We start from the raw sequence: 14,055 nt of genomic DNA on the forward strand, positions 1-14,055 counted from the left end.
GAGTCCCCAGTGCTCAGCTCCTCCCCTCCCTCCCCCTGCTGGCCTGGGTGGGGGGAGGCTTTAAAGGCACAGGAACCTTTCCAGGTGGGAAGAGGACTGGCTCCTTGTCCTGTCCCTGGGGCTGTGTGACCCAGGACAGCAGCTGGCCTCTTGGAGTCCAGGGGGGTCCCAAACCCTGCATAACAGACCTGAGCTTTGAGGGTCTCAGTGGGGCTGAATGAGGCTGGGTTTTAGGGTTCCCTGGGAGGAGGTAGGCTCCCAGCCATTTAGGATACGAAGAGAGGGGTCCCACAGCACTGGGGCACAACCAGACGCCTGCACCAGCAGGGGCGGGAGTGTGAGCATCTGGGTCCTACCAGGCCTGAAATTTCCCTACATCTCTAGGTTAGGGGATGCTCCCTCCCCTACCTTCAGAGCTTCAGATGTCCAGAGGCCGCCACTCTAAGCACCCTGGTCACCAGGGCTGAAGGCAGTCACATGATCTGTGGGAGTCTTTCCTTGCCCCACGGCTTTCTGGGATCAGGAGCAGGCAGGCTGACAGAGGACATGGGGCAGCTGGGGCAGAAGATGGGGCCATCTGCTCATATCCCAGCCCATTGGGGTGGGGTGGGTGCCCCCACAGGCCCAGGCCTGCAGGTGCCTCTGAGGTCCTCATGGGGCCTGCTGCCTGCCAGAACCACACCACTAGCCTGGCCCTGGCTTACATGTCCTCATCCATCATTCGTTCATTCACTCTCCCATCTGCTCCTGGCCCACTCAGATTTTTCCCTCAAGGAGCTCCCAGCCAGCCCAGGAGGAGGGGCCCAGGACCTGGAGGGAGGGGCAGACACCATGGGGATCAGGGGGTGGGAGTCCAGGCTGGCTGGACTGGGGAGGCCAGCCAGGCAGAGGGAAATGTTTGAGCCCACAAGCCAGGCCCTGAGGGCATCTCCAGAGCAGTGAGGGTACAAGGGAGACCTGGACCTCCCTGACCATTCCTGAGCCTTGAGGCATCAAAACTGGAAAAGGAAGTGGCTGAGCTCAGACCCTGAAGGCCAGACCAATGTGTCTGGACTTTGAGAGCCTGGTGAATGTGTCACTGGGCTGGGTAACCCATTAACCCTGGCTCACTCATTAAGATGGTGGGTGACCATCAGCTCCTCAGCCATTCCGGGAGCCGGGCAGAGGGCAGGGGCTCTGGGAAGAAGGGAGTGTTGATGGCGACGCTGGTTGCCAGCCTGCTGAGTTGGGTTCTCTATGTTCTTGTTCCTGGAGGAGCTTCCTTGGGCCAAGCTGGCCTCCAGCCAGGGGCAGCTGCCAAGGCAGCATGGGGGCCCCACACCACCACCCCAATGCCTTTCATCTCATCACCCCTGCCGGGCTGGCACCAGCAGCCTAAAGCTTCAGGGGGCCTTGGCCAGACAAGAGGCTCAGGCCCTTGTCTAGTGGACAGGGAGGCAGGCATCTGGCCCACCCCTCGCTCTGAGATATGGGTCCACAGTGGCCTCCAAGGCCCTTCCTGCTCTAACAGGCTGTAGTCTGCCCCATCTCTGCGCCTGGAAAAACAAGGCATTGGTGGGGCAAGCAGGGTGCTCCTCGCATAGGAAACGGCAGCCTAAGAGGGAAAAGAACTTGCCCAAAGCTATGAGGCAGGACAGCAACCCAGGGAACCCGGAAGACCCTGCAAACCACTTCCTGCCAGCGCTGCCTCACCCCGCTGTCAATCTTGGGCCATGGCTGGTAAACATGCAACACCCCAAACGCAGTGGTGAGCCTCCCTGTGAGTGAGGCAGGCAGGCGGGTCCAGACCCCCATCCTCTACAACCGCCAGGCAGGATCTTGGGGCTCCGGTGGGAGGCAGGAAACCTAAGATCATCCAGGCAGTTTATGTCCCCTGGTACATGCATGAAGGAGACATTTGGTAAAACTGGCTGAACAAAAGTTCATCTTAATCAACTTTAGGGTCATAGAATCTCAGATGTTTGGCCTCTGATCTCCCGTCTCCAGCACCCCAGGAAGGCAGGGGTAGGGGTAATTAAAAGCTGTTGGGCGCCTGGCGCCAAGTCTGTCCCTCTCGGGTGACCAGCTCAGCGGTCACAAGTACCCCACTCCTGGCCGCCCTGTCCTCCCTGCCCATGGTTCCTTGCACAGGTAGCATTTATCACATCACCTAGTAATTATCTGCCGTGTCTGGGAGCTGCAGGGGCGGGTGGGGGCTGAAGGCTGAGTCTTGCCCACACCCCAGCCCCCACCACCGCCCCAGGCTTCATCTCTAGGGATGTCGCTATACTGCCTCAATGGCCCTCGCTTTGGGGGGAGGGGGGCTGCAATGCCCCAGCCCACCTGTCCACAGCCCCCGGCCCCCACCCCCCGACCCTGCACAGGACTAATAGACATGTGGTTTCACAGACACCAAAACTGCCCCACACTTTCCATGAATGCCCTGCTTGGCCAGCCTGGGCTTCTTGAGGCCCTGCCGCCTCCCTCTTTCTCAGCATCTCCTTGGCCTCCTCCTTCAGCTCTTCACGCTGGACTGTTACTCTCTCCCTGGGTCCTGCTGAAACGTTCTGTTGGCTGATGTTTCAGGCGCCTCGGGTCAACTCACAAGCCTGGGCTTGAGGAAGGCAGCTACCCTCCCCAGACCTCCACCTGCCACGTTAGCCACAGCCCGCACCGTCCAGCAGCTTTCGCCTCTGCAACCCCTCCCGCCCAGCGCCCCCGACCCCCAGCCCCCCACCGCCACCCCTCCTCACCTGGCAACTCCTCAGGGTCCCCAGCCCCTCCATTTCCCTACTGCAGCCCCAGTGCTAGAGCATGTCCCTCCCCCACTGAAAAACCCTTCAAAGGTGCACGTAGCCCTCCAGATAGATTCCTGTCAGCTGGGGCCCCTCCTCTTCCTCCACACGGTTTACCGGTTGCCCTGCCCCAGGGACTTCAAGCTAGCACTCTGCCATCAGATCCCAACCTCAACGCACTGCCTCCTCTAGGAAGCCCTCCTATGCCTCCTGGTCAGATGTCTTCCTGCAGTGCCCCAGAACCCCCATCACAGCTCCCTACCTCTGCTGTTACTTTGACCTCCTGTGCCTTTATCTCTGAAGTATCCTCAGGGCTCAGTGATTATCACTAAATGGAAGCTAGATGGCTGTCAGCTGGATTTGGTATGAAGCCAGGGAAGATTTATTAGAGCTCACACACGTCCAACACCGATGTGTGCTGGATGCCTCCCTTGACGCATCTAATCCCACAGCATCTTTGCCAGATAGACATTTTATTTTCCTCATTTTATAGATGAGGAAACAGTTTGGCAGAAATTACTGTGAGCACGGCCCTGCCAACGCCTTGATGTCAGACATGCGGCCACCAGAACTTGGAGAGAATGAATTTCTGTCATTTTAAGCCACCAAGTATGTGGTAATTTGTTATGATCACCAGAGAAAGCTAATACAGGTACCTCCTTTGCCCAAGTTTGTAAACCCAAAAGGGGGCAGGTTCTGGGGGATTTGAATCCAAAGCCTGAGCCGGACCTGTGACCCTGACGGTGCTTCCCAGCCTAGCAGAAGGCTCACAACCTGTCCCTTAGAGCCAGCTCCAGGGGAAACTGTCTCTATAGCATGTCTGTCTGATTCCTTCCTCCTGGTGAGTTCTGAAACCATCCTGTGTCCTTCTTTGTAGAGGCTTAGTGGCACCTGGCTACTTGCTGAGGTACCGTCAGTCCTGGGCTGGCCTTCCTCCTCCTGGGCTTGGACTAGCCCACTAAGTGGGTAGACAAGAGATCCAAAGGTGGGACAGGTCCAGTGCAGCCCTGGCCATAGCCTTCCACCTTGCCTGCTGGGTCATCTGGACTTTGGTTCCCTGTCATCCCAGCTGGGCCACCAGCTGTCAGTGCTGCTTGTCTCCTGGTGGGCCCCACTTGGGGCCCAGGATGCCCCTAGCAGGGCCTGGGGTCCGGCGGTATCCCTCTCACTTGACTCTGGCTCCCCAGAGACTCTCTGGCTGTCCGCCCAGGGGTGGCAGGGTTGCCCCCGAGAGACAGGGTGCCAGCTCCTAAACCCCCACTTCAGCCCTGAGGGCTGAGAGGGCAACATCACAGCACCCCCCCCAACTCCACGGGGTCTCCACTAGCACAGCTCTGCTGCCCAGGGCAACTCCAGGGAGGGGGCCAGCAGCCTTCAGTTAAGCACACAGGGAGGCTAGCTAGTGAGGGGGAACAATGCTCCCACTCCCAAGGGCACAGCTCTATATCTGGGGCCTCCTGCCCCAATCAGGTTAGGCCAGAAAGTCAAGCTAGCCACCCCCACCCCCTCAGGAGGCTGAGGGAGGCCCATCCAGGGATTTGGACCCAGATGCCACCCCCCTTCCTTTCCCGGAAAATGTTCTCCAGGAATCTCTCAGCCAAGGACACCGAGGGTGGGGCGGTGGGGTGAGGGGTCGGCCTGGGGAACAGTTCCTCCACTTTCCATAGGACTCACAGCTCTGGACATCCCCCTCTGCCACTGCCTGGGTTGCCCACTTCATGACACCCAGGCTCGGCCCTCTCTCCCCTTGACACCGCGCCCCCACCCCCTTGGCCTTCTCACATCTGAGGGAACAGTGTCCAGGCCTGGCTCAGCCTCTGGAAGAATATGGTCAGGACCTGGGACACATCCCAGCTCTGGCTCCAGCCCTGAGATTGGGAGGGGTCTTACCAGGCTGTCAGCTCTAAGGAGAGGGGTCTGAGAGGCTCCGGGGCAAGGGGGCTGCGGCTGAAGTCTCTGGTCCCTTCACCACCACGTCAGTTTAGTGACTACACCTTGGCCCCAGCGGCAGGCCAGGCAAGCATGTAGGTTTGCCAGGGAGGAAACCTGTGATGCCAAGGTGGCCCCAGGCACGGGGGCTGGGGGAGGAATGGGTCCAGCTGGCAGATGGCAGGAAAGAGGGGGGCCCAGGATAGGATGGGCCCAGGAACAGGCCCAATGGGGGGGCCTAAGCAGGCAACAACAGGGGTTAGGGTTCAGTGGGGAGTCAGGGGACAAGGACACTAACCTGCCTTCTGCCTTTTCTCAGGGGCTCAGACTCAGGGGATCACAGAGCCCAGCATTCTGTCTCCAGACACACTCCTGGGAGCAATTCTTAACCCAGAAGAAGGAGCCTAACTCTTCCCTAACTTACCATGGGCCCTCAGATGGCCTCCCTTCACCACATGGCTCAGCTACACTGTCCTCCCAGGCTAGACACACTCTCCTTGCTGTGTGAGTCGGGGTCTGGAGTCTAGTGCCCCAAATACCCCTTACCCTGGAAATGTGAGGGGCCCAGAGCTGGGGAGAGGTATGCTTTAAGGTGCAGCAGGCCTCCAGCAAAGGCCCCTCCAGCTAGTGGGTTCCTAGCTCAAATCGGTAACCGGGAGCAGCTAGGGACCCCATTTCTCACACTGCCTGCCCACTCCTGTCAGGAAGGAAGCCTAAGTTCAGGGACAGGTGCAGCCCGCCTACTGGTAGCCTCGGCTTGAATGGTTAACCAGCCTTCTCAATCCCACAGTTGTCCCAGGTGTATGTCAGAGGGGGCCCGCCTGTCCAAGTCTGCCCTGAGCCAAGCAGGAGGGGGTGGTAAATATTTGTCAGTGCAGGAGTGTCCACGCAGGGTGGACAGCTCGGATACCACAATTGCTCCCTACAGGGGGAGAGTCTGGAAAGCAGGTGCTGGCACTGCCTAAAGCTGGCAAACAGCAGCGGACCCCTCCCCCCGTCCCCCCGCCCTGACTCGAGGTCCAGTGCTCTATGCACGGCCAGAGCAGCTGTTCCACAGTCAGCACTGGGGCCGGAGGGCTGAGAGGCGCCAGGCACCACCTCGTCCGGCCCGGCTCAGCGCCTCTCCCTAGCGGCTCTGGTTCCGGGCGACAGCGCTGAGCCAGATCTAGCCCGGGCGAGGGCCTGCTCCAGCGAGACCCCCCCGAACTGAATGTGTGGGAGCTCCGGGGCCCCCAGCAGGAGCCTCCTCAGTTCCAACGCCCGGTCCTCGGCCCCGGCGGGCAGACTCGGATCCCGCGCTCCCCACCCGGCGCAGCCCCGGCGGGATCGGGCCGGGGGCGGGGGCGGGGGCGGGGCCGGGGCCGGGGCCGGGGGCGGGGCGCAAGCGGCCCGGCCTCCCGCCCGCTCCGCGCGCGCCGCGCGGCGGCCATGGGGGCGCGGCTGTGCCGGCGGGCCGGGTCCGACGCGGGCTCGGAGGCCGGGGCGGCGGCGGGGTGCGGGCCCGCGCCCTATGAGCGCCGGGTGCGCTGGCTCCGCGAGATCCAGTCCACGCTCCGCGAGCGGCGGCCTGAGCGCGCCCGGCAGCTGCTGCGCCTCCTGCGCCAGGCGAGAGAAGGAGCCGGGGCCGGAGGCCGGGGGAGGGGCCGGGAGGCGATGCGGCGCTGGCCTCGGGCGCGGGAGGCAGGGCCGGCCCCGGACGCGCGCGGGCCAGGCGGGTTCCGAGGGGAGGTTACGACCGGCTGCAGCGGGTGGGGGTCTCGTCTGGGCTGGAGGGCGAGGGAGAGCAGTCGGCTCTAGTGAGGAGGGGACTGTGAGTGTGGAGGGGGTCCCATGACGGTCCGCATCTCTGGGGTTTGAGGCCAGTAGTGTGTGTGTGTTTTGAGGGTGCCCCAAAGGAGGACGGCTGAAAGGAGTGGCAGGTGATGGGCGAGTCATCTTGTATTGCGGGGCAGTGGGAAGAGGGCAGCGCCCCACCCTAGGGTGAAGGGAGGTGCGGCACTGGACCCCGGAGAGAGGACCTGGGAAGCAACAGCCCAGCTGGTCAGTGGGCGCCACCTTACCATGGTACCATGGCAGCCCAGAAAGGGCCACAGGACACTATGCCCGACCTCCTAACAGCAGCTCACACCCAGCGAATACACACACCTGGCATCTGTACATCACAACAGCACATCTGGACGGGCGGGGCTCTGGTTCCACATACACCAGTTACCTGAGTGGAGTTGCCCTAGGAGACATGAGTTTTGGTCCCAACATCACCACTGGGCGAACCACTTCCCCCTCTGCCCACGTTCCCACACCCTGTGGCAGCTGCCACCACAACCTGCCCCACCCTGTAAGCTGAAATCAGCTGGTGGTCTTTGGCTTGCAGGTGGATGATTACAGTTGGGAAACCGAGGCCTGGAGAAAAGTAGTGAGCCTAGGGCCACAGAGCAAACTGGGGGCCAGCCAAGGCCAGAGCCCAGCTGCCAGTGTCCCAGCTCTGCTCCTCCTGTTGCACTAGGTTTCCTTTCTCTGTGCCCAGCTGGCTGGAAAGGTGGGGCTGGCCCTTTAAGAGGAGCCATCCAGACCAATAGAAGGCAGGCTGCGGTCTGGGACCCTGTCTGGGTCAGGCCAGGCTCACGGCTCCCCCTCCTTTCGTCTGGATCCTCCCTAGCTAGCACCTGCAACTTGAACAGTGTTTAAAATGCAAACAACAGAGCAGCATGAAACAGCCAGAGACCACCTAGAGACATGGTCTCTGGCATGGTGTCTGGAGCTCAAGGCACTGACTGGGCATTTTAGCTGGGAAACTGGCTAGGTGGCCCGTCATGTCCCAGAGGTTGGGATTCGAGGATCATTGAGGGGCCTGTCCTGCCCCATAAGCTACAGGGACTTTGCAGTTATGGCCCTTGGGCGAATTTCTGGCCCGGCCTGTCTTCCCATGCCCTGGGCTTATGCACAGAACACATCACTGTCTGGCTTGGGGAGGGCCCACGTGGGGTCTGGAGGCCCTGGCTGTGCCTGCCCCATCAGCTTGTCCATATATCCTCTAAATGGATTCCCTAAAAGGCACCACACCAAGCCTGTGAGAGAAACAGGAGGAGGTGGCCAAGGAATGAAGGCGGGCAGGCCAGGGGTCGGTCGGTGGGGTCTGTCGGAGGGGTGGGAGGCTTGGAAGCTGAACAGAGAGGCTGGCAGGCGGGTGGGTCATGAATGCCAGGCTGTGGTGAGTTTTGAAACCATAGGCTGTGAGTGTCTCTGCCATCAAAGAACCTTGAGAGCACTTGGTCTCCACCGAAGGGGTTAAGGGTGAAGCTCAGGTGTACGTTTCATAGAGCTGGCGCTGGCCAGATGGCCCAGAGGAGTGTCAGGAAAACGGGAGCCCTGGGAAGAGGCTGTTGGGGGTTGAGGCTGAACCTTCTTGAGCAATGAGTTGGGGTGGTGAGAGCTGGGCAGGGATGGGGTGAGGGAAGAGGGTGGGGTGACTCCTGGGCTCAGGCTCAGGTGCCTGGGAAGATGGGGATAGTCGTACCCTTTACTGAGCTGGGGACAAGAGACAAGACACGCCCAGTCTGAGCTGCCTTTGGGACATCTGAGCTGAGAGAGGGGTCCACCCTGATAGGAAGGGCCTGGACCTGTCAGCAAAGAGATGGTAGTCATAGCTCAGGAGAGCTTGGGAAGAGGTGCAGAGAGGCAAGGGGCCCAAAGGGGATGCTGGAGGGCAATGGGGTCCTCATCAGAGTAGCCCCCAAAAAATCCCCCAGACAAGCCCAGTCCCAGAGGAGGCAAGGTGTCTCAGCAGAATGTCTCACCTCCAGGGAACCAGTCTAAGAGTTCCTGGACCTACTTATCACCTCCCTGAGGCCCCTGATGCATCGACCCTCTGCTCATCTAAAGGGTCCACCTGCCCTTGGACAGCTGACCCAACACTGCCTGTTGGGAGGGAAATGGAGAGAGGGGATTGGATGTGAGAGGCTGCGGCTGGCTGGGGTGGGCCCTGGGGAAGGGAGGCCTGAGCCCTGGCTCACTCGACTCTCACTCCTGCAGGACCTGGGCCTCGAGGGAACCCTTCTCACAGACATCCTCTACAGGAACGTGGCCTTCCTTAATCTGGTGGACCCCATTTCCCACGACCTGCTTGTGATCCTGGCCCGGGACCTGCAGTGCCCCAAGTCGGTGAGGCCTGGGCTCCAGGTTGAGCTGTTTGGTTGACAGGGGCCAGGAGACCCCTGGGCTGAGAGCTAGGATCTGGGTCCTCACCTGGCCTGCTGCCTGGCCTTAGGCAGGTCCCCGCCCCTCTCTAGGACCTGATGCCAGTTTCAGTGTATTAGACTGGCCAGCAGTCAGAACACATGTGAAGTGTGCTTTCCCAGCCCTGGGAAGTCGTGTTGGGTAGACCTGTTTCCTGAGTGGCAGCGGGACTGTGTGCAGGCCCTGGCACCCAGGCAGGAAATCGTATGGGGACCCTTCGGGATCTAGACATTCTGACAAACCCGCTGATAAAACCAAACTCCCAGCCCGATTCCCAGAGCCAGAAGAGAGCTGCCCTTACCTGGAACCCCTGTCCACATGTCCCCTTGGGGACAAGCACCCTCTGCTTCCCACAGCAGCTCATGCCACAGGCAAGTCCCTCCTACACTGAGTTGGCATCTGCCACCTGCAGCCTCCCCCCTGTGCCACCACATCTGCCCAGAACATCACTCCCCCGCCCCCACCAACTTTGTCGGCACCTGCAGATGCCTTGCCAAGGAGCACTGAAGGTGCCGTGCTCCTGACACAGCATGTGGCCAGCCACCAGCCCCCAGCCCTTCGTCACAGCAAGTCTCCGGGGCCCCACTAGGGGCCCCGCCAGCTCGGAACTCCCACGTTCACTTGCGCGGGCTGCCGAGGGTCCTCTGAGGCTAGCCTAGAGCCATCACGGTGACCACTAGGGCTTGCTGCCACTGTGTGTGCGCGCTGTTACCAGAGGGACTGGGTAGAAGAATGTGCTAGCTTGTGGAGCGTGCTCAGTGCCAGCTTTGTGGAAAGCAGAGCACCCCGTATCCTGCCCGCGCTGGGCCTCTGCGAGGGCCCATGGGGACCAAGAGGGAACCAGGTGGTGGGGCTGCACAACCTTAACCCTCCCCGCCCTGGCAGCCCAGACCCAGGCCCCAGGGGCGCGGCCTCGCTTGGAGAGTGAGAGGAAGAAGAGCATGCTGACCTGGCTTGTTCCTATTCCCTGGGGGTGGCGTCAGTGGAGCAGGGCTCCCTGGAGGGGCCTGGTCCTGCCTTCCCCTGTGGCGTGTACCAGGGGGGCGCTGAGGATGGACAGGGAGCCGGCTGATAGCCCGAGACTTTGGCCCAGGGCCTGAGGACAGGGAACAAGGGCCCATTGTCTGGGCTTCCTCCCGCCGGGCACTGCGGGCCTCGGACCTGCCTGTCCAGCTCCCAGTGGGCAGCCTCCCCTGGCTCGGAGCCAGGCCGTGGCGGAGTAGGGGGTGGGGGTGGAGGGGGAGAGCCAGTGGGCAGCTCAGTGATCCGTGAGTGAATGACTGTGCGCATGCACAGGCTTGGGTCCCCAAGGCCCGGGGGGCGGGAGGGGCTCAGCCTCCCCCTGACAACGCTGCCTCCCCCCAGGACTATGAGCTCTGGAAGTCCTTGGACAAGATCTGTCGGTAGCTCATCTACCACCTCACCCCTCACTCCAAGCGGCAGCGAGGGTCCAGCTTGCCCCAGAGGAAGACCCAGAGCTGGTAAGGGAGCTCAGCCACAGCCCCACCACACAGGCCTTGGGGGTCCCTTTCCAGGCCCTTCTCAGTAAGAGCTGGTGCCTGAAATCCCACCATGGGCCCCTCACCCTCGTCTGCAGCACAGCCGCGCCTCCTGGCCACTGGGAGTGGTGGCAGAAGCTCCCCAAGCCCAGTTACTTACTCTCCATGTGACCTGCCTGCTGCCTTCGGGCCATCCCTCAGCCCTCCGCCTGCCACAGGGCCTGGCCCCCTGGACCAAGAGGACCTCAGCAGGAGTCAGCTGAGTCCCCATGACAGGCCGTGAGGGACGGAGATTCTGGGTCGTGATGCCCATTTTACAGGGAAGGAAACTGAGGCCGAGAGAGGCAGAGTGTCTTGCCCTGAGTTTCCTGCAGCCCTCTGGGCACTCTGCCAGGCTAAGGCTTCCACAACCAGCCCAAAGGCTTACTCCGCCATGGGGTTCCCCTCTCAGTCACTCCATCACAGCCTCATGGCCAGACTCAGCCACTGGCGCCCAGGCCCAGAACCTCAGCCCTGGTTCTCTCCCCTGCTTGCCCCCTTGGACCTGGTGGCCCCTGCTGAGCCCAGAGCCCATGGGGTTGTTCCCTGCCTTGGCAGGCGGGGGCCCTGGAGGTGTTCTCAGCACTTTCAGTCCCTAGGCAGGCCTGTCTGCCTAGTGAGCCCTGCTCACATGACAGGAGAGAACCAGCGAGGGGTTCCAGGGAAAGCGCCTCTAAACTTCCCTCCCAGTTCAGAACACAGGGAACTCTCCCCCAGGACAGGTCCCCACCTACATGCCCAACACCTCCCCTCTCACTGGGCCTGTTCCCTTTCTAGCCCCCAAGCTTGATACCCCGTCACCCTCACAGGAACATCGATCTTTATTCCAAAGGGTTGACTTTAGACGAGCCAAGTGAAAAAAAAAAAAAAGTGTGGGCAGGGGTCAGAGTGCCCGTGATTTGGAGACCTGGCTCCCCCTTAGAGGTGTGTGACCATGGAAGCATCACGTCACCTCTTGGAGTACCCCTCTGCACACCTGCAGAAGAGGATCGTCGTTCCCATCCCACCGGGCTGGCATGAAAATAAGTGAGACAGCAGATGTGACAGTGTGGTGAGCAGGAGCATGACAGGTTTTTAGGGTCCCAGCTCACAGAGCCTTAACACATGGGCATATAATCCTCATGGCCAGGTCCCCCGTTAGCCAAAGGGGACTCTGAGGCTCAGAGCGATTCCGAGCACTAGTCGTGGGCAGTCATTTAGCAAGTGGCAGTTTGACCCCAGTTTGGCCGGCCTGCAGGGCCTGGTGGGCCTTGCCACCACCCAGGGCTGCCCTGAGAGGCCATTGTCTGTGGCTGGTGGGGACCCACAAGGCAGTCCCTGGGCCCTTGCTCAGTACCTCCCCACCTGCCACTGCCCCCCAGCCTCAAGAGCAGCCTCCAGAGGACTCTGCTGGCGGGGGAGACCGTGAACCTGTCAGGGATCCCGCTGTCAGCGCAGGACGTGCAGCACATCACGCGCTACCTGGGCAGCCGGGGCGCCGGGCTCGCGGTGCTGGACCTGAGCTTCACAGGGCTGAGTGACGAGCTGCTGCGCCGGCTGCTGCCCAGCCTCTGGACGCTGCCCCGCCTCACCCAGTTCCTGCTCAACGGCAACCGGCTGACCCGGGCCGCCACCCGCGAGCTCACCGAGGCTGTCAAGGACACCAGCAAGTTCCCGGTGCTGGCCTGGGTGGACCTGGGCAACAGTGTGGACGTGGCCTCCCTGCCCCAGCCCCTGCTGGTCGGCCTGCGCCAGCGGCTGAGCCAGTGCACCTCGCTGCCCACCATCTACGAGGGTAGAGACCTGGAGCCTGAGGGCGACATGGCTGTGGCCACAGCCGTTGCCTCCACCTGGGACTCTGCAGCTGCTGGACCAGGGCCCAAGCCTCAGGCCTGCTGCACCAGGTGAACTGCCACCCACCCTGGTACCTGCTTCCTGACTGGCAATGCTCCCGAGCATGTTTGAGGGGGTGATAGAGGCCCCCAGCACCCCCCCACCCCGACCCCAGATCCAGTGCAGAGGCTTAGCCTGGGATTCATGGCACAGAGGAGGATGGGCTTGTTGGAGGCCAGATGGTCAGTCCAGGCTGGAGCCTCAGCCTTCCCTCAGCAGGAGGGGCCTGGCACCTGCTGTGCAGACCCCGCAATAAAGGGTGATGCCCCCTCTGCCTCGGCCTTTCTGCATTGTAGGCCTCAGAGCCACTGAGTGTGAGCCCCGTGGCTGGGGACTCAGGGACCCTGCCCGCCTGAAAGGGAGGGACCAAGCTCACACTGACCTCCGCCAGGTGCTCCCAGGGCAGGATTCCCACAAGACACCAAAGGAGGTGGGATGGTCCATCTGTGGGCTGGGAGTTAGAGGAGGCCTCCAGGGACTGGGCCCTGACGTCTGGGCAGGACTTGGGCATCTTAAGGAGGGAGCAGGAGGCAGCAGTTTGGGAGCCCAGAAAGAGGCAGAGCTCGTGCCTGAGCCCCAGCTGCTGACCCCCCACCAGGGCCCCTTGGGCTGAGGACAAGGCTGTGCCAACAGGAAGTGAGGCTTGTGCTCCACAGGGCAGAGTGCTGCCCACCCCCAGGCCTCCTGTACTTGGCCAGTGTGCAGCTCTACAGGGGTAGGAGATAACATCAGGCCAGAGACAAAGAACTATGTGTTTCCTCCAGGCTCTGGGGGGTCCAAATGCACAGTCCTCCCCAGTGGGGGAACCCAAGAGAGCAGGCAGGGGGTGGGGGTGAGCGTGGCCAGCATCAGGGGACCTTGGGGTGGGGCAGTACTGGGGCGGCCCTGGGAGACAGCTGGCTCCCAGCAGGGGGCCTTCTCCTGTCCTCCACAAGCACCACAAGGGCAGGCTCCAGACCAGACTCCGTGGTCACCTCCCAGCCCTGGGTGGGGAGCTGGGGTTCAGCCCCACTAGGTGCTGGGCAGGGCAGAGACAAGAAAGGAATTTAGAGATGTCCAGGGGGAACTGAGGCTGGAGTGGGGAAGCCATGGCCCAAGGCTCCCCTACAGAGCTGGGAGGGCAGGTCCACGGGCAGCAGGATCCTGCCAGATGAGGAGAGACCCAGCTGCGGAGGAAAGCTCCGAGGGCAAGGAGAAGGCGGGGCCCCCTGGGCCCACGTCCCCGGGCCCACCAGCTCTGGCCCACAGGGGACTGTGAATCGGCATTGATTACACACAACCCCAGGCGGCCGGATGTACAAGCCTCTTGGGCCAGAAGGGAGATGGCCAAGAAGGGTGAGGTCAGTCCCAGGACCAGGCAGGAGGTGGGGAGGAAAGGAGCTCCCCTCCTATGCTGTCTGCCCACCACCCCCGCCCCCATCCGGAGGTCGGGTCCTGCTGATCTCACTGCTTTTGGTGGAACACTTACCAGGAGGTGGTAGGAAGGGTGTGAAGACCGTCCGGTTCAGCCCAGCTCCACTCCCGACCCAGCCAGACCCTCCCGACTCTGGGCCTCAGGTCTCTCCTTCTTCCCCTCTGTTAAACAGGGCCACTCTCTGCCATGCCTTCCAACCCTCAACTGCTGCATCCTGGGGTCCTGGCCCCTCCTTGGCCTCCGTGTTTTAGACATGGGTCTGCCCAGTGGCTGGGAGCTACGGAAGTGTCCCTCT

General features: G+C 61.8%; 1 protein-coding gene across 3 annotated transcripts; it reads left to right on the top strand.

Moving 5' to 3' along the window:
• Positions 1-6,110: 6,110 nt before the first annotated feature.
• On the top strand, positions 6,111-12,620 carry LRRC75B (leucine rich repeat containing 75B). 3 transcript variants are annotated; one of them, XR_012066433.1, is made up of 4 exons: positions 6,111-6,308; positions 8,733-8,861; positions 10,302-10,417; positions 10,534-12,620. XR_012066433.1 is itself a non-coding variant. In XM_072953539.1 (3 exons), the coding sequence occupies exons 1-3, from the start codon at positions 6,132-6,134 to the stop codon at positions 10,341-10,343; spliced, it is 348 nt and encodes a 115-aa protein (XP_072809640.1). In that variant the 5' UTR covers positions 6,111-6,131; the 3' UTR covers positions 10,344-12,620. The 3 variants fall into 3 exon arrangements, 1 of the variants encoding a protein (XP_072809640.1); XR_012066432.1 differs by having other exon boundaries at positions 11,836-12,620; XM_072953539.1 differs by having other exon boundaries at positions 10,302-12,620.
• The last annotated feature ends 1,435 nt before the right edge of the window (positions 12,621-14,055 follow it).

Source organism: Vicugna pacos, chromosome 32 (assembly GCF_048564905.1).
Source record: "Vicugna pacos chromosome 32, VicPac4, whole genome shotgun sequence".
NCBI classification, from domain to species: Eukaryota; Metazoa; Chordata; class Mammalia; order Artiodactyla; family Camelidae; genus Vicugna; species Vicugna pacos.

Bases quoted from the DNA above. Each gene is read 5' to 3' on its own strand.
- LRRC75B (XM_072953539.1), top strand. From the start codon at position 6,132: ATGGGGGCGCGGCTGTGCCGGCGGGCCGGGTCCGACGCGGGCTCGGAG. The intron at 6,309-8,732 runs GCGAGAGAAGGA...TCACTCCTGCAG, and splicing joins TGCTGCGCCTCCTGCGCCAG to GACCTGGGCCTCGAGGGAAC. The intron at 8,862-10,301 runs GTGAGGCCTGGG...GCCTCCCCCCAG, and splicing joins ACCTGCAGTGCCCCAAGTCG to GACTATGAGCTCTGGAAGTC.